Source organism: Bos javanicus, chromosome 26 (genome assembly GCF_032452875.1).
Source record: "Bos javanicus breed banteng chromosome 26, ARS-OSU_banteng_1.0, whole genome shotgun sequence".
NCBI lineage: Eukaryota > Metazoa > Chordata > Mammalia > Artiodactyla > Bovidae > Bos > Bos javanicus.
This window is the reverse complement of record NC_083893.1, coordinates 17,232,333-17,249,109: the sequence shown is the minus strand read 5'-3', so window position 1 is coordinate 17,249,109 and position 16,777 is coordinate 17,232,333. Positions and strand designations below refer to the sequence as shown.

Genomic DNA, 16,777 nt, shown 5'->3' with positions numbered 1-16,777 from the left:
TAATTATCCAGTGGGTGTGTAGGTGTCCTTTCTTATCTCTCCTCCCATTCCGGCAATTCTACAATTGACCTGAAACACTTCTTTTCAAAGCAGTTTGCATCAGCAGAAAAATCCAAAATCCTGAATATTTTTAATCAGTTTAAAGAAGTTCTCTTCTAATTCTAGGATGCTAAAAGCTTTCACCATGAATGAGCACTGAAATTATTAAGTGCCTTTTGGGCATTTATTAAGAGGAGCATATCTTTTCCTTCCTTAATTCTGTTAGCTCTCTTACCCAGAAATAAACCCTACTAGATTATGATGTACAGTTATATATTTATATATAATATATTGCTTTTTGATTTGTTGAAATTTTATTGGGGGGTAATAGAGGGATAAAAAATTAAGAGGCACAAACTATTATGTATAAAATAAACTACAAGGATATGTTGTACAACCCAGGGAATATAGTCAGTATTTTATAATAACTATGAGTGAGTGATAGTCACTGAGTTGTATCCATCTCTTTGCGACCCCATGGACTGTAGCCTCCCAGGCTCCTTTGTCCATGGTATTATCCAGGCAAGAATACTGGTGTGCTGTACTGTGCAGTGGGTTACCATTTCCTTTTCAACCCACTCCGTATTCTCTCTTGGAGAATAACTATAAATGGAACATAACCTTTAAAAGTTGTAAATCACTATACTATACACCTGTAAAACTTTTATAAATATTGCACATCAAATATACTTCAAGTAAAAAAAATTTAAAGGGGAAAATTTTTGTCTACAGATAGTTTTTTAAAAATTAAGACAGCTTTAAAAAAATAAAAATAAAAATTAAGACAGATTTAAAGCAGCAAAACATTAACTTATCATAGAAAAAGCAATATTCAAATAGAAACCAAGTACCTGGAAGACTAAATCTGGAATCTCTCTATCATAAAGGGGCATTTGCTGCAGAAGGAAAACATCTAATTGACCAGCATTTCTAAGTTGCAATAGCTGGAAACGTTTACTCTTTTTCATTTCTTCTTCAGAAACAAAGTTAAATTCATCTTGCAACTGTTCAAGACGAAAATACTTTGGGATATCCTGTCCTTTATGTTTTATGTACTGTAAAACACAAATAATGTAAAGTCTTTACTTAAAATAATTTTTTTTTAAATTCAAGACCTCATAACAGTTGAAACTGTGAGATATGAGAATTGCAATATAAATAGGAAATGGAACAACTGAATCTGTAATAGAAAATCTGAAAAAAAATGCAGAATCTAGCCTGCATAGGTTCTCAACCTTTTCCCGGTCATGATTTATATAGAAAATGAAAACATGTTACTGTACAATGGGTTCAAAGATGATGCTTTTTATATCCGGTTGCTCTATGAGCTGAGAGAAGTTCAATAGTTCTATGTACAAGTAATCAATTCAGCATGTCAGTTGGGAAGCTATGATCTGAGGAAACTTAATTGCAATATGGCAACCCACTCCAGTACTCTTGCCTGGCAAATCCCATGGACGGAGGAGCCTGGTAGGCTGCAGTCCATGGGGTCGCGAAGAGTTGGACACGACTGAGCGACTTCACTTTCTCTTTTCACTTTCATGCACTGGAGAAGGAAATGGCAACCCACTCCAGTGTTCTTGCCTGGAGAACCCAGGGATGGGGGCGCCTGGTGGGCTGCCATCTCGGGGTCGCACAGAGTTGGACATGACTGAAGCGACTTAGCAGCAGCAGCATGCGCTGCTTTATTCAGTAAATGCAAACGTGAGTACACAGTACATGAGAGGCAAGGTGCTGGTGCCATAAGAGAGACAAAGATTTACTAGCTGTAGTTCCACTGGGAAAGATAAAGCACATGGGTGAATGACTGCAGTAAAGGCAGAATGATAGGTCCATTTGCTATTGTTCAGTTGTGTTTGACTCTTTTCGATCCCATGGACTGCAGCATGCCAGGCTTCCCTGTCTTTCACCATCTCCGGGAGCTTGCTCAAACTCTGTCTTATAAATAGATCCGTAAGAGTTATTAAAAAAAAAGAAAAGAAAGAACAGGAGGGCAAGAAAAGGAAAGCCCATATCTAACTGAAATTGTTGCAGGGAGAAGTCAATTTTGACTCCATGTTGAAACTGTTTCTTTGACTTGCTTTCCGTTGATATTGTTATTATAATCACACATAATGGCCTGCCTCAAAGAACTCTGCCCCTCTGCCTGACTTAAGCTAAATTGCCTTTGTTCATAACCCTGTCCACCTGGCTGGCAGGAGGAAAGAAATTAACACATCCCCCTGCCTGAGGCTTGCCATTCCAGGAGATACTTGCAAGATTAAATGGCCTTTTTACTTTGTTTCCTTATGTCCACCCTCCATCTCTGATCCATAAAAGAAACTGGCATCTAGATGATGACAAGATGGCTATTTTGAGATGTTAGTCTGCCATCTTCTCGGTCAGCTGGCTTTCCAAACAAAGCCATATTCCTGCCTCAACACCTTATCTCCCAGATTCACTGGCCTATCCTGTGGGGGAGCAGAGGGAGCTTGGACTCTGTAACAAGGTTGCCAAGGAAGTATTTACCAAACTTGCAGGATGGGTAAGATAGCTGATATAGGTGCTCTTCTAAGCAGAGGGAATGGCATGGATAAAAGTATGAAGAAAGCATTTTTGGAGCATAAAGAGCAGTTCAGTTGGCTATGAGCAGGAGTAGAAGTGAATAGTCTTTGAGTGAAGGAGGATGTCTTTGAGTCATCTTTAAAGTCCTCAGTAATTAATAATACGGCTGGTACTCAGTAGATGTACAACTGATGTCAACCTGGAGATTATTCTGCTGGATGCACCAAGCAAGGGCTGCTAAATAGCAGCAGAGTACCAATCATTTTCCCAGTTGTTGAATTTCTAACTGCCTCATAGTACTGTAAACTGGCTGAAAACTCTGTCCTTTTTTACTTTTAATGACTCCTAGTGCCTAGAAAAATACACTGCAAACTGTGGAGGAGCATAAGAGTATAGACCTTAATAAATATATTTACAGTACAGATATTTTGCCACAACTTACCATAATAAATTCCATTAAGTCAGAACATTCTGGGTTATTTGGGTCAATTCTGACCTCATTGGCCCATTCAAAAAGCTTCTGTGCATTAATAAGCCATGGAATTTCAGGAACACCTCTTGCATCTACGTTCCTTAACACACTAACATAAGGAAAAATATGTTGTGAATTTGTACGTAATATACAGGTGATACATCTGTTATATGGGGTAAAACCGACCCATTACAGGTATTTAAAGATTAAGCTTATCCATTCTCTGTATTTAAGGATAAAACAGAAGGTTCAGATGTGCTATCTTCCCTGGTTCTTCTCACATTCTAACTGCATGATAGTTTTTTGATAAATGTCTACCCCTCCCTTAAGAGACAAGCTTTTTAAGGGTAAAGCTCATAAATATTCCTCTTTGCTATCTAAAATATACAATATAAAAAGAATCTTTAGGCTATATCTTTATAGTTGAAACACAATATAGGGTATGTAATACAATTAACTGGGAAGTATGAGTCAGAAGAATATCATTGTTTGGTCCTATGAGGCCGTATCTTTAGAAGTTGGAGAGCTATGAAGGACAGGCTAGAATGTATTCTTAAGTGCATTCTTAAGTCAATTCAGTCATGTCCGACTCTGTGCAACCCTATGGACTGCAGCCTCCCAAGCTCCTGTGTCCGTGGGATTCTCCAGGCAAGAACACTGAAATGGGTTGCCACGCCCTCCTCCAGGAGATCTTCCTGACTGACGTCTCCTATGTCTACCTGCACTGGCAGGCAGGTTGTTTACCACTAGCACACCTGGGAGTGCAATCTTAAGTGACCTCAACCACAGGCAAAGTGCAGAGGAAATTCAACCCTAAACAGAAAGGGTTTCTTTTCCGCCATCAATTATCCCAGTTACTTAATCTCTCTCTTCATGGGTAATTCATTTCACCTTGTGGAATTAGAACGCTTCAAACTGAAAGATTTCTAAGATCCTTTCTATGTAGTACTCAGGGAAAATTCCAGTCTATAAACTAGGATTTCAGTAATACAGTCTGACTCAGATTCCACAATGTCAGCCCAAACACGGACATACATTTTACACTGTCCACTTTCCATCAGTATCTATTCATATTTTTTATGATGAATCTGAGAGAGTCAATCCTTAGGTAGGTTGATAAGAAGTCTGGGGTCCCCGAGGAGGAGATAGGGGTCTGGGGTTATCAAAGAGGACAAAAGAACAAACTTTTTTTCCTACATTCCTTAGTCTTAGTCACATAAAACTTATACCATTACAGCCTTTTTTTTTTTTCTTTAAGCCCAGAGCTGATGATAACAACAAAACAACTCATCTTAAACTCTGTACAAAGGATTATATAACAACAATGTATCCTGTTGGAGGACATGTTTCTCCTTCTTAAGAAAGTGAAAGTGAAAGTGAAAGTCACTCAGTTGTGTCCTACTCTTTGCAACCCCATGGACTATACAGTCCATGGAATTCTCCAGGCCAGAATACTGGAGTGGGTAGCCTTTCTCTTCTCCAGGGGATCTTCCCAACCCAGGGATTGAACCCAGGTCTACTGCATTGCTTCCCTGGTGGCTCAGAGGTTAAAGCGTCATCCAGGAATGCGGGAGACCCAAGTTCAATCCCTGGGTCAGGAAGATCTCCTGGAGAAGGAAATGGCAACCCACTCCAGTAGTCTTGCCTGGAGAATCCCATGGAGGGAGGAGCCTGGTAGGCTACAGTCAATAGGGTCGCAAAGAGTCAGATGCGACTGAGCGACTTCACTCACTACCGCATTGCAGGCAGATTCTTTACCAGCTGAGCCACAAGGGAAGCACATTAAGATAATCCTGTTATTTTAAAATGTTTATTGTGGGAGTGGGACTCGTAAGATCTTGCCATTGTTAGTTCTAATCCATCATTTTAAAATGTAAATTGTGGGAGTGGGTCTAGTAAGACCTTTACAAACTTGAAACATTTTTTTGATTTATTGTTAATAACCAATTGAAAAAGTATATACCTGCCTTGCTAAGCCTAGTGAGCACTCTCCATCCTCTTCTGACGTCTATGTCAGCAGCTTTCTCTGTCCTTTTTCCTATAATAAAACTTCTGCCCACACAAGAGCTCTAAGTGGTCAAGTCTGATCCCTGATCCGGAAGCTCAATTTTCTTCTTCGGAGATCATGAATCCGACACCATGCACTGTAAGCTATCAAATCTTTGGAAGTTATTCCTAACAAAGCCAGTTGATACAATGTTAAGCAAAATTCAGTTCAGTTCAGTTCAGTCACTCAGTCGTGTCCGACTCTTTGCGACCCCATGAACTGCAGTACACCAGGCCTCCCTGTCCATCACCAGCTCCCGGAGTCCACCCAAACCCATGTCCATTGAGTCGGTGATGCCATCCAACCATCTCATTCTCTGTCATCCCCTTCTCCTCCTGCCTTCAATCTTTCCCAGCATCAGGATCTTTTCAAATGAGTCAGCTCTTTGCATGAGGTGGCCAAAGTACTGGAGTTTCAGCTTCAACGTCAGTCCTTCCAATGAACATCCAGGACCGATCTCCTTTAGGATGGACTGGTTAGATCTCCCTGCAGTCCAAGGGACTCTCAAGAGTCTTCTCCAACACCACAGTTCAAAAGCATCAATTCTTCGATGCTCAGCTTTCTTTATAGTCCAACTCTCACATCCATACATGACCACTGGAAACACCATAGCCTTGACTAGACGGACCTTTGTTGACAAAGTAATGTCTCTGCTTTTTAATATGCTGTCTAGGTTGGTCATAACTTCTCTTAAAAGGAGGAAGCATTTTTTAATTTCATGGCTGCAATCACCATTTGCAGTGATTTTGGAGCCCAGAAAAATAAAGTCTGACACTGTTTCCCCATCTATCTGCCATGAAGTGATGGAATCAGATGCCATGATCTTAGTTTTCTGAATGTTGAGCTTTAAGCCAACTTTTTCACTCTCCTCTTTCACTTTTGTCAAGAGGCTTTTTAGTTTTTCTTCACTTTCTGCCATAAGGGTGGTGTCATCTGCATATCTGAGGTTATTGATATTTCTCCCGGCAATCTTGATTCCAGCTTGTGCTTCTTCCAGCCCAGTGTTTCTCATGATGTACTCTGTATATAAGTTAAATAAGCAGGGTGACAATATACAGCCTTGACGTACTCCTTTTTACAAACAGGTAAAGCTTGAGTCTTCTTCCCTTCTTCAATTCCTATGTCTGCCCTCTCATTTGAACTGTTTTAATATCTTTGTCATAAGAGATCTCTAAGGCCTGACACCCTTAACATCATCACGTGACAAATGTTCCTTCTCACGGGAAGAATCTTAGCCCAGGACCCTCAGAGAATAAAGGCTCAGGTACAGTCTAAATGTTAATGAATACATTATGGAGAGAAATTTATCCTATTATAGCCTTAAAAAAATTTGGTTGTAATGATATTTCAACATAGTCTCCAGATTTCTGCCTCAGGGGAAGTAATAAAAACCTCAGAACATCTCCTGCCTTTGCTATAATGATTCCTTCTGTCATCCCTACAGGTGTTCAGCTGTGGACTACAGCTAAATTCCTTTGTCATCTGCAACCCTCCTTCACAAACAAATGCTAAGCATCTAATGTAATTCAGTGGCATTTAGTATGCTCACAGTGTTGTACAGTCACCATAACCATGTTATTTTCAGAACTTTTCATCATTCCAAACAGAAATCCTGTATCCATTAAGCAATAGCTCCCCATTCCTCCCTGCCCTCAGGCCTGAGCTTTGTCTCTAAGAATTAAGCTAAGAATTTCAAAGGTATCAGGGAGAAAAGACTATCTAAAAAATACTAACATTTAGACTGACAGCAGACTTTTAAACAGCTATGATAAATTCCAGAAGATAATGCAACTGTAGCTTCAGGGTGCTTAGGGAAAATAAGTATCAGCCTCAAATTTTATGCCCATCTACACAATTATTCAAGAATGAGGAAAAAAATACATTTTCAAATACATAAAGACTAAACAAGCTTTCTAGCCATGAAAACAATCATTTTCATGAATATGTGTATGTAGGGTTGAGTCCCTTCGCAGTTCACCTGAAACTATCACAACTGGCTCTACCCCAGTACAAAAGAAAAAGCTAAAAAAGGACTGAATCGTTAAGGGAACAACTTTCAGCACGAAGAGTAAATCCAGAATGAAAGTTATGGGAGATAAGAAATAAGGTCAAACATAAAACTCAATTAACCACGTCACAAATAATCAACTATTGAGTGTAAGAAAAACAGTTTTGTTTTTAAAATGTGTTAAAAACTCTAGACAGTGTTAATTGACACTGGAGAGATATGACTTTTATAATATAAAGCATTCTAAGATCCTCCTCCGTTTCTAGTTCCGTCAGTAGTTGATGAATAAATGAATGAATGAGTGAGTGAATAAACAAACTCTTTCTGATCTCCTTTGGCTTCATGCTCGGACTCTCACAAGTCAGTCTTGCCTTTTGGAGCACCCATCCCAGGCTCCTAAAACCACTGCTCCTCACCAGTCCTTGGGCCACCACAGCTGTAGATGAGGAGAGCTCTGCAATTTCCCTCTCTGATCTCAGAATCCCCAACTGTAAAGTTTTACTTCAAGTTCACTTTAGAAAGGGCTCTGAACTTTGAAAATGTTTCCTGCAGTTCATTCTCTGTTGACACTTTTCATCTGTTCCAATCTTGCACAACTGCTTTCAACCTTTTATAAACTTGAGTTCCCAAGTGACTGGAACTGTTAAGTGCAGCATCACAGAAACCATGAGAGAAGAGACATCAAGAAGCAAAAAGATGAGGACAGGTCAATAAATATGACCAGAAGGTCCTTCGTAGCCTTCAGGAGTAAATGGGTTGGCTTAGGGATGAAATGTGTGAACAAAAAGTAAAGGCAATATATACAGACCAGGAGAGCACCCATATAATAAATAACCTGGGCAGGGAAAACAACCAGAAAAGGTTTTTAGGATTTAATCAAATGCTTGGATTTTTCTTTGTTTTAAAGCACAGAAAGCTTCTTGGATATGAAAGATTTATAGCATAGGGAGATGGAAAAGTTGAAGAAAATGTAAGAAAAGGATATAAATATGTCAATAGATTCCTAAAAGAGACCAAGGGAAGTTCCAAATTACTTGCATAAAAGTTAGCTTTAGAGTGAGGAGAGCAAACATCTGACTTTAAGAAAAAGACAAAGAATGATGTGGCAAAGATTAAAAATAGCTGCAGTGGGTGTATGGCTGGAAGTCACTTTGCTGCCATCTGAAACTATCACAAAACTGTTAATCAGCTATACCCCCAAAATGTTTTTGGTGTACCTGTGGCGGATTCATTTTGATATTTGGCAAAACCAATACAATATTGTAAAGTTAAAAAAAAAAAAAAAAACAGCTGCAGTGGGGGACTATGCTAGGGAAATACTGAGTAACACAAGAAAATTCTGGTTCAGCATATTATAAGCTTATTCACTGGCTCCAAAATAAATTACCCTTATTACCCATTTTGATCTTAATGCCCGGATAACCATGATGGTGTGATCACTCACCTAGAGCCAGACATCCTGGAATGTGAAGTCAAGTGGGCCTTAGGAAGCAACACTACAAACAAAGCTAGCAGAGGTGATAGAATTCCAGCTGCTGCTGCTGCGTCACTTCAGTCGTGTCCGACTCTGTGTGACCCCCGAGACGGCAGCCCACCAAGCTCCCCTGTCCCTGGGATTCTCCAGGCAAGAACACTGGAGTGGGTTGCCATTTCCTTCTCCAAGACTTCCAGCTGAGCTACTTCAAATCCTAAAAGATGGTGCTGTGAAAGTGCTGTACTCACTATGCCAACAAATTTGGAAAACTCAGCAGTGGCCACAGGACTGCAAAAGGTCAGTTTTCATTCCTATCCCACAGAAGCCAATGCCAAAGAATGTTCAAACTACCGCACAATTGCACTCATTTCACATGCTAGCAACGGAGAAGGCAATGGCACCCCACTCCAGTACTCTTGCCTGGAAAATTCCACGGACACAGGAGACTGGTAGGCTGCAGTCCATGGGGTCTCGAAGAGTCCGACACAACTGAGCGACTTCACTTTCACTTTTCACTTTCATGCGTTGGAGAAGGAAATGGCAACCCACTCCAGTGTTCTTGCCTGGAGAATCCCAGGGACGGGGGAGCCTGGTGGGCTGCCGTCTATGGGGTCACACAGAGTCGGACATGACTGAAGTGACTTAGCAACACATGCTAGCAAAGTAATGCTCAAAATCCTTCAAGCTAGGCTTCAATAACAGGTGAACTGAGAACTTCAAGATGTAAAAGCTGGATTTAGAAAAGACAGAGGAACCAGAGATCAAATTGCCAACATCCATTGGATCATAGAAAAAGCAAGAGACTGTCAGGAAAACATCTACTTCTGCTTCATTGACTACGCTAAAGCCTTGACTATGTGGATCACAATAAACTGTGGAAAATTCTGAGATGGGAATACCAGACCACCTCACCTGCCTCCTGAGAAATCTGTATGCAGGTCGAGAAGCAACAATTAGAACCAAACATGGAATAGTGGACTGGTTCAAAACTGGGAAGGACTGTATATTGTCACCCTGTTTATTTAACTTATATGCAGAGTTCATCATGTGAAATGCCAGGCTGGATGAAGCACAAGCTGGAATCAGGATTGTGGGAGAAATATCAATAACCTCAGATATGCAGATGAAACCACTCTAATGGAAGAAAGTGAGAAGGAATTAAAGAGCGTCTTGAGAAAGGTGAAAGAGGAGTGTGAAAAAGTTGGCTTAAAACTCAACATTCAAAAAACTAAGATCACGGCATCTGGTCCGATCACTTCATAGCAAATAGATGGGGAAACAATGGAAACAATGACAGACTTTATTTTCTTGGGCTCCAAGATCACTGCAGATGGTGACTGCAACCATGAAATTAAAAAATGCTTGCTCCTTGGAAGAAAAGCAATGACAAACCTAGACAGTAAATTAAAAAACAGATACATTACTTTGCCTACAAAGGTCCGTCTAGTCAAAGCTATGGTTTTTCCAGTAGTCATGTATGGATGTGAGGGCTGGACCATAAAAAAGGCTGAGCACTGAAGAACTGATGCCTTCAAACTGTGGTGTTGGAGAAGACTCTTTAGAGTCCTTTGGACGGCAAGGAGATCAAACCAGTCAATCCCAAAGGTAATCAACCCTGAATATTCATTGGAAGGACTGATGCTGAAGCTGAAGCTCCAATACTTTGGCCACCTGATGGGAAGAACTGACTCATTGGAAAAGACCCTGATGCTGGGAAAGATTGAAGTTGGGAGGAGAAGGGGCTCACAGATGAGATGGTTGGATGGCATCACTGACTCAACGGACATGAGTTTGAGCAAACTCCAGAAGATGGTAATGGACAGGGAAGTCTGGCATGCTGCAGTCCATGGGGTCACAAAGAGTTGGACATGACTGAGTGACTGAATGATGACAACCCATTTTTCTCCTAAAATGCCCTGGCTCCAGGTTTCTAAGATGACCTGATTTACTTAGCAAAACAGGGATATCCATCAAAATTATATTTCTGTGTGTACTGTGATTTCTGTCTCATTCTCTGTTTTGAAAAGATATTTCCTCTTCTCTAGAACCATATTGACTTATGTTCTGGTTCAATATCATCCTGACTCTGAAGGAGTTCATGTGCTAACTGCTTCAGTTGTGTCTGACTCTTTGCAACTCCATGGACTGTAGCCCGCCAGGCTTCTCTGTCCATGGGGTTCTCCAGGCAAGAATACTGGAGTGGGTTGCCATTTCCTCCTCCAGGGGATCTTCCTGACCCAGGGATCAAACCCAAGTCTCTTGCATTGCCTGTATTGGCAGGTGGCTTCTTTATCTCATATTCTTTCTAATACATTCTGGCTCTTTTCCTATGAGTTTCATCACTTCCTTTTAGAAGATAAGTATTGCCCCCAATTTTTAAGCACTCCATACTTTGATTCTGTTCTCTCTCTTATTTTCAGCCTCTTTTTACTGTCAAGCTTTTTGATGAGTAACCTACATCCACTTCCTGTTTCTTCAACATCAGTTGTTGAGTACTACTGACATTGGTTTGGTTTTTTTTCTAAAACTCTTTCTTATTTACCAAGAAGACCACTCGGGAGGAGGTCAAGGCAACCCTCCTTCAAGACTGAAGCAACTTAGCACTCATGTATGCAAGAAGACCACTTATGAACTTTTGCTATGATTCTGGCTATATGCCACAAGTTTTGTAGATAGTGTTCTCATTGTTATTTTAAAAATGGTCTCTAATTTCAGTTTTGATTTCCTATTTAATCCACATTATTTATAGGAATTATTTTTTAATATTATTTTACTTTAAAAATAGGAATTTTTTAAAAGGAGTTTTAGGATCACAGCAAAATTGGTATAAAGTACAGTTTCCACATACACAGCCTACCTCACTATCAACATCCTGCACCAGAGTTATAATTTATTATGTTTTTTGCCAATAAAAGAGTTGCACTTGTTATAATCCATGGACCTATACTAACCCATCATTAGGACTCAAAATCCATTGGTGTCCTATGTTATACGGATTTTTGTCAAACACATAATGACACGTACCCACAATTACAGTACCTTACAGAGTAGTTTCACTGCCCTAAAAATCCCATGTGCTCTGCCTATTCATCCCTCCCTTTTCCTAATTCCTGGTGAACAATGACATTTTTACTGTCTCCATAGTTTTACCTTTCCCATAATGTCATATAGTTGGATCTAGCCTGTTTTTTAAAAAATATGTGTTTTATTTAAAAAAAAAAACAAACATGTGTTTAGATGGGGAGGGAAAAGGCTATCCTTTTGTTATTATCATTCATTAATTTCTTTAATGATGAGATCTTTTGGCCCTTTAAATGTGTCATCTTACTCAAACATAGCACAGTATATAAGCCAGCATTATCATCATTTTTATATAATTCTACTGTACTTCTAGTAATACTGTTTGTGGATAGGGTCTAGAAGTTAACTCCAATTTCTCTAGGAAGTTGTGGGATATAGATGAAATTTCTATGTCCAGCAATTTCTTCCAAAAAATTGATAATGCAAAAAATCATTTTTTTTTACATAATCCAGAATGACTGGGAGAGATAAAGGTCCCAGAAATCAAATTCTTGGGAGTCCTGGCCTTTGCCTACACAGTCTAAGGAATGTGGAACCGCCTCTGTCATCATCCATGTGGCTCTAATCCTAAACATTGAAGAGACACATTCTCTTACACATAAAGACACTTATTGCTTTAGCGGAGTGATTACAAATGAAATAAATATTTTATATATTTACAAATACAAATAAAAATAAAGCAACATCCAAGTAAACTAAACTGTTCCTACCATTTATCTAGAGTTTCCGTTTTGTAGGCTTTGTGTGATGCTTTGCTGAGGACTGGCATTATTTTTCAAGCATAAAGTTTATTACCTGCAGAAAGCAGATTGTAATGACTGTGACACAGGTGTCAGAGGAACACCATTTTCATCTAAGGCCCATGATAGAGAATAGCTTAGTTTTCCTGACGTCAAAAGACAAAGTTCTTCAGTTCCATTTTCCTCAAGAAGAAAGGGCACATCTGTTTATAAACGGTATTAAAAACATAGGAATATTTGAGCACATTACAGTTTTTTTTCCCCTTTTACGTGTTCCTGGAACCCCAGAAATACAAAGTTTATGCTGACTGCAGGCTCTATTCTTACAGCTCTCCTTCAACTCCTACCCAAAATCCCTCAAGGCAGACTGTTTCAAACAGACTACAAACAAGAGGGGAAAGAATTTATCTGAACACGTTTTCAAACCATTCTTTCTGGGAGTGGCTGCCAGCAAGGAAAAAAAACATTGGCAACAACAAAAAAAAGGCTTTCCAATGTGGTTCAGTGGTAAAGAATCTGCCTGCCAATGTAGGATCAGGAGATGTGGGTTTGATCCCTGACAGGGGGCTGGGGGGTGGGGGGAAAGATCCCCTGCAGTAGGAAATGGCAACACACTTCAGTATTCTTGCCTGGGAAACTCCATGGGGGGCTGCAGTCCACAGGGTCACAAAGAATCTGACACAACCAGCAACTGAGCACGCGTGCTGGCAGAGAAAGAGCTGCCGTTTGGCTCCTTTCCTACATTCTTCAATTTTATCCCTCTGCTCATCTTCTTTCTCAGTCTCCAGAGAGCTCAGTGGTATTTCTTGAAACTTCTGCCAAGTGCTTAGTGCCTCCTAAATTTTTCTAAGTCTTTTCTCCTGGGTCTCCACAACCTGCTTTTCTGCTCCATCTGGACTTTATCTAAGCAGACTACATTCCTCCCTCGTTTTCTCTACTTTCCTTGCTCCTTTGCCTGCTTATTTCCTTCTCTCCCCTCCTTGCTCACCCATTCATACTCCCTTTCTTTTCACCAGATGGACACAGCAATTACAACACCCCAGGGAAGGTGAGAGAGAAGGCAACCGTGGGAGACGAGGAATGACAGCATTCTGGCAGACATGCTAACGTAAATTGCAGGAGGAGGAAAATCAACTGAAAGCCAGTAAAAAAAAGTCCCTTCTTCTCTCCTCTCTCTTATCTCTTCTTTTCTCTCTCCTCTTCCTTCCTCCCCTATTCAGTTCAAAGATGAATCAACATGTCCTGGAGCATCTTCAGGCTTTACTAAAGCTCAGACCATTTGGTGGGCTTCCCTGGTGGCTCAGCTAATAAAGAATCCACCTGCCATGCTGGAGACCCAGGTTTGATCCTTGCAGAAGGGAATGGCAACCCACTCCAGTGTTCTGGCCTGGAGAATTCCACAGACCATGGGGTTTGCAGAGTTGGACACGACTGAGGGACTTTGACTTCACTTCAAAGTGTGGCACTCACATTATACAAAGCACAGTGCTCTTGTCTCAGATGCCCTAGGAAAAGCAAAGGAGCTTGTCCCAAAGTTTAGATTTTGCAAAGATCTGATTCAAGTCAAAGTTTTAAAAATTAGTTTACTCTCTGGAAGAACTTAATTCATTTTAACCTAACACTGTGAATACAGGATTCCTTTTGAATGTTTTTTTTTTAATTGTGGTAAATGTCACATAATGTAAAATGTACTATTTTAACAACATTTAACTGTACATTTCAGTGGCACTAAGTACATTCACATAGCTGTGCAATTCTCACCATCTCCTGAACTTTTCACTTCCCTAAACTGAATCTCTGTCCCCATTGAACACTAAATCCTCATTCTCCCTTCCCACCCCACAACCCACCACCCCCAGCCCCTGGCATCTACCAACATATTTTATGACTCTATGAATAGGATTCTTTATTCATATGAATGACCCAGGGTCATTTAGGAAACAGAACTCATGAAGGAAATAGGAGGGAAGATATATTTTTAATAAACTTACTGCTTCCTACTTCTCCATATGCAGGTATGACCAGTTTATCAGAGCTAAATTCTAGATATTCCAAAATAGTTTTGCTTTTCAACTCTGTGCTGTTAGGTAAGGGTAAATATAGTTTTGCCAATAAGCATGTCCTTTTACTTATTTCATAAACCTAAATATAAAAGAAATGATTGATAACTCACTGAAAGTACAAAATAGAAAAAAACTAAAACAAAGATAATCACTAACATAATTCTTTTAAAAATACTAGAATGTAAAATAGGTATTTACCTAGAGCCTTTGATCCACATGACTATGATAAAATTAGGTAATCTTATGTGTTTAAAAGTATAGTGCCTTTCACTGGTTTCAAAGAAAATCACTTGAATAAAAGGATTAGAAATATAGTTCTGGGAATTCAGTACATATAACACAATACCCAAAGAACTTACTTTTGTGTAGCACTTTAAAAGTCCTTTATCTTATTTAAACCTGATAAAAATTACAAGAAATGGCCATTACTCTTCCCATTTTATAAATGAAGAAATGAAATCTCTATATGAAACTCTATTAACTTTTATTAAAAGTGATAGAAACTCAGGTTGAATTGCCTAAAAAAAAAGGGAGAGTTGTTGGCTCATGGAGTCCAAGGACAGATTAAACAAGCTATGTAGCAGGAAAGGGAGGAAAAGTCCCAGAAGAAGGAGTAAGGGAGGCGCTGAGTATGCTGTTCTTCAGACATCTACTGAGTAGGTCTTATGATTCTGCTGTGCTTTCTACTAGAATTCCATCACTGCCGTAACTACAAACTCAAATTTTTTCAACAGGAAAATCTTATCTTGACTTATACTCTGTTATCAGTGTCTGGGGAAGCAGTGATATGTGCTCTAAGGAAAAGAAAATCAAGGAGGGCAAATGCCCCTTAAAAAATGGAAAAGAATGTACCAACCAAATGGACAGTTGATAATCAAGAAGGCAGAGAAAAACGCAAGACAAAGAGGCAAATATTTTTCTGGTCATCTAAATACTGTTTCTATAAGAGTGAATTTAAGCCAACACACTGGTCCCTTTGCCAAAGGCATTACTAACACAGAAAGGTTTGCAGGGGCTATAGCTAATTATAGCTAATGGATTTTAAGCATTCACATCTCTGAAAAAAAATTATTATTGTAAATTAGTAAATTGGCTAATTCCAGAAAATTGCAGAGGAAGGTAAGCTTCCAAACTCATTCTATGAGGCCACCATCACCCTAATACCAAAACCTGACAAAGATCCCACAAAAAAAGAAAACTACAGGCCAATATCACTGATGAACATAGACACAAAAATCCTTAACAAAATTCTAGCAATCAGAATCCAACAACACATTAAAAAGATCATACACCATGACCAAGTGGGCTTTATCCCAGGGATGCAAGGATTCTTCAATATCCGCAAATCAATCAAGGTAATACACCACATTAACAAATTGAAAAATAAAAACCACATGATTATCTCAATAGATGCAGAGAAAGCCTTTGACAAAATTCAACACCCATTTATGATAAAAACTCTCCAGAAAGCAGGAATAGAAGGAACATACCTCAACATAAAAGCTATATATGACAAACCCACAGCAAACATTATCCTCAATGGTGAAAAATTGAAAGCATTTCCTCTAAAGTCAGGAACAAGACAAGGGTGCCCACTTTCACCATTACTATTTGACATAGTTCTAGAAGTTTTGGCCACAGCAATCAGAGCAGAAAAAGAAATAAAAGGAATCTAAATTGGAAAAGAAGAAGTAAAACTCTCACTATTTGCAGATGACATGATCCTCTACATAGAAAACCCTAAAGACTCCACCAGAAAATTACTAGAACTAATCAATGATTATAGTAAAGTTGCAGGATATAAAATCAACACACAGAAATCCCTTGCATTCCTATACACTAATAATGAGAAAACAGAAAGAGAAATTAAGGAAACAATTCCATGCACCATTGCAACAGAAAGAATAAAATACTTAGGAATATATCTACCTAAAGAAACTAAAGACCTATATATAGAAAATTATAAAACACTGGTGAAAGAAATCAAAGAGGACACTAATAGATGGAGAAATATACCATGTTCATGGATTGGAATAATCAATATAGTGAAAATGAGTATACTACCCAAAGCAATTTATAGATTAAATGCAATCCCTATCAAGCTACCAACGGTATTCTTCACAGAGCTAGAACAAATAATTTCACAATTTGTATGGAAATACAAAAAACCTCGAATAGCCAAAGCCATCTTGAGAAAGAAGAATGGAACTGGAGGAATCAACCTACCTGACTTCAGGCTCTACTACAAAGCCACAGTCATCAAGACAGTATGGTACTGGCACAAAGACAGAAATATAGATCGATGGAAC

General features: G+C 39.3%; 1 protein-coding gene across 10 annotated transcripts in view; it reads right to left on the bottom strand.

Moving 5' to 3' along the window:
• CC2D2B (coiled-coil and C2 domain containing 2B) overlaps nucleotides 1–16,777 on the bottom strand; it is a 106,821-nt gene that overhangs the window by 49,627 nt on the left and 40,417 nt on the right. For 9 of the 10 annotated variants that reach the window (XM_061402914.1, XM_061402904.1, XM_061402907.1 and 6 more), the window contains 4 exons: nucleotides 14,397–14,547; nucleotides 12,461–12,608; nucleotides 3,026–3,164; nucleotides 891–1,094 (listed from right to left, as the gene is read on the bottom strand). In XM_061402914.1, coding sequence (XP_061258898.1) covers nucleotides 891–1,094; nucleotides 3,026–3,164; nucleotides 12,461–12,608; nucleotides 14,397–14,547 — 642 coding nt within the window. The remainder of the gene's footprint in view (nucleotides 1–890; nucleotides 1,095–3,025; nucleotides 3,165–12,460; nucleotides 12,609–14,396; nucleotides 14,548–16,777) is intronic. The other variant, XM_061402911.1, reaches the window with a different exon arrangement.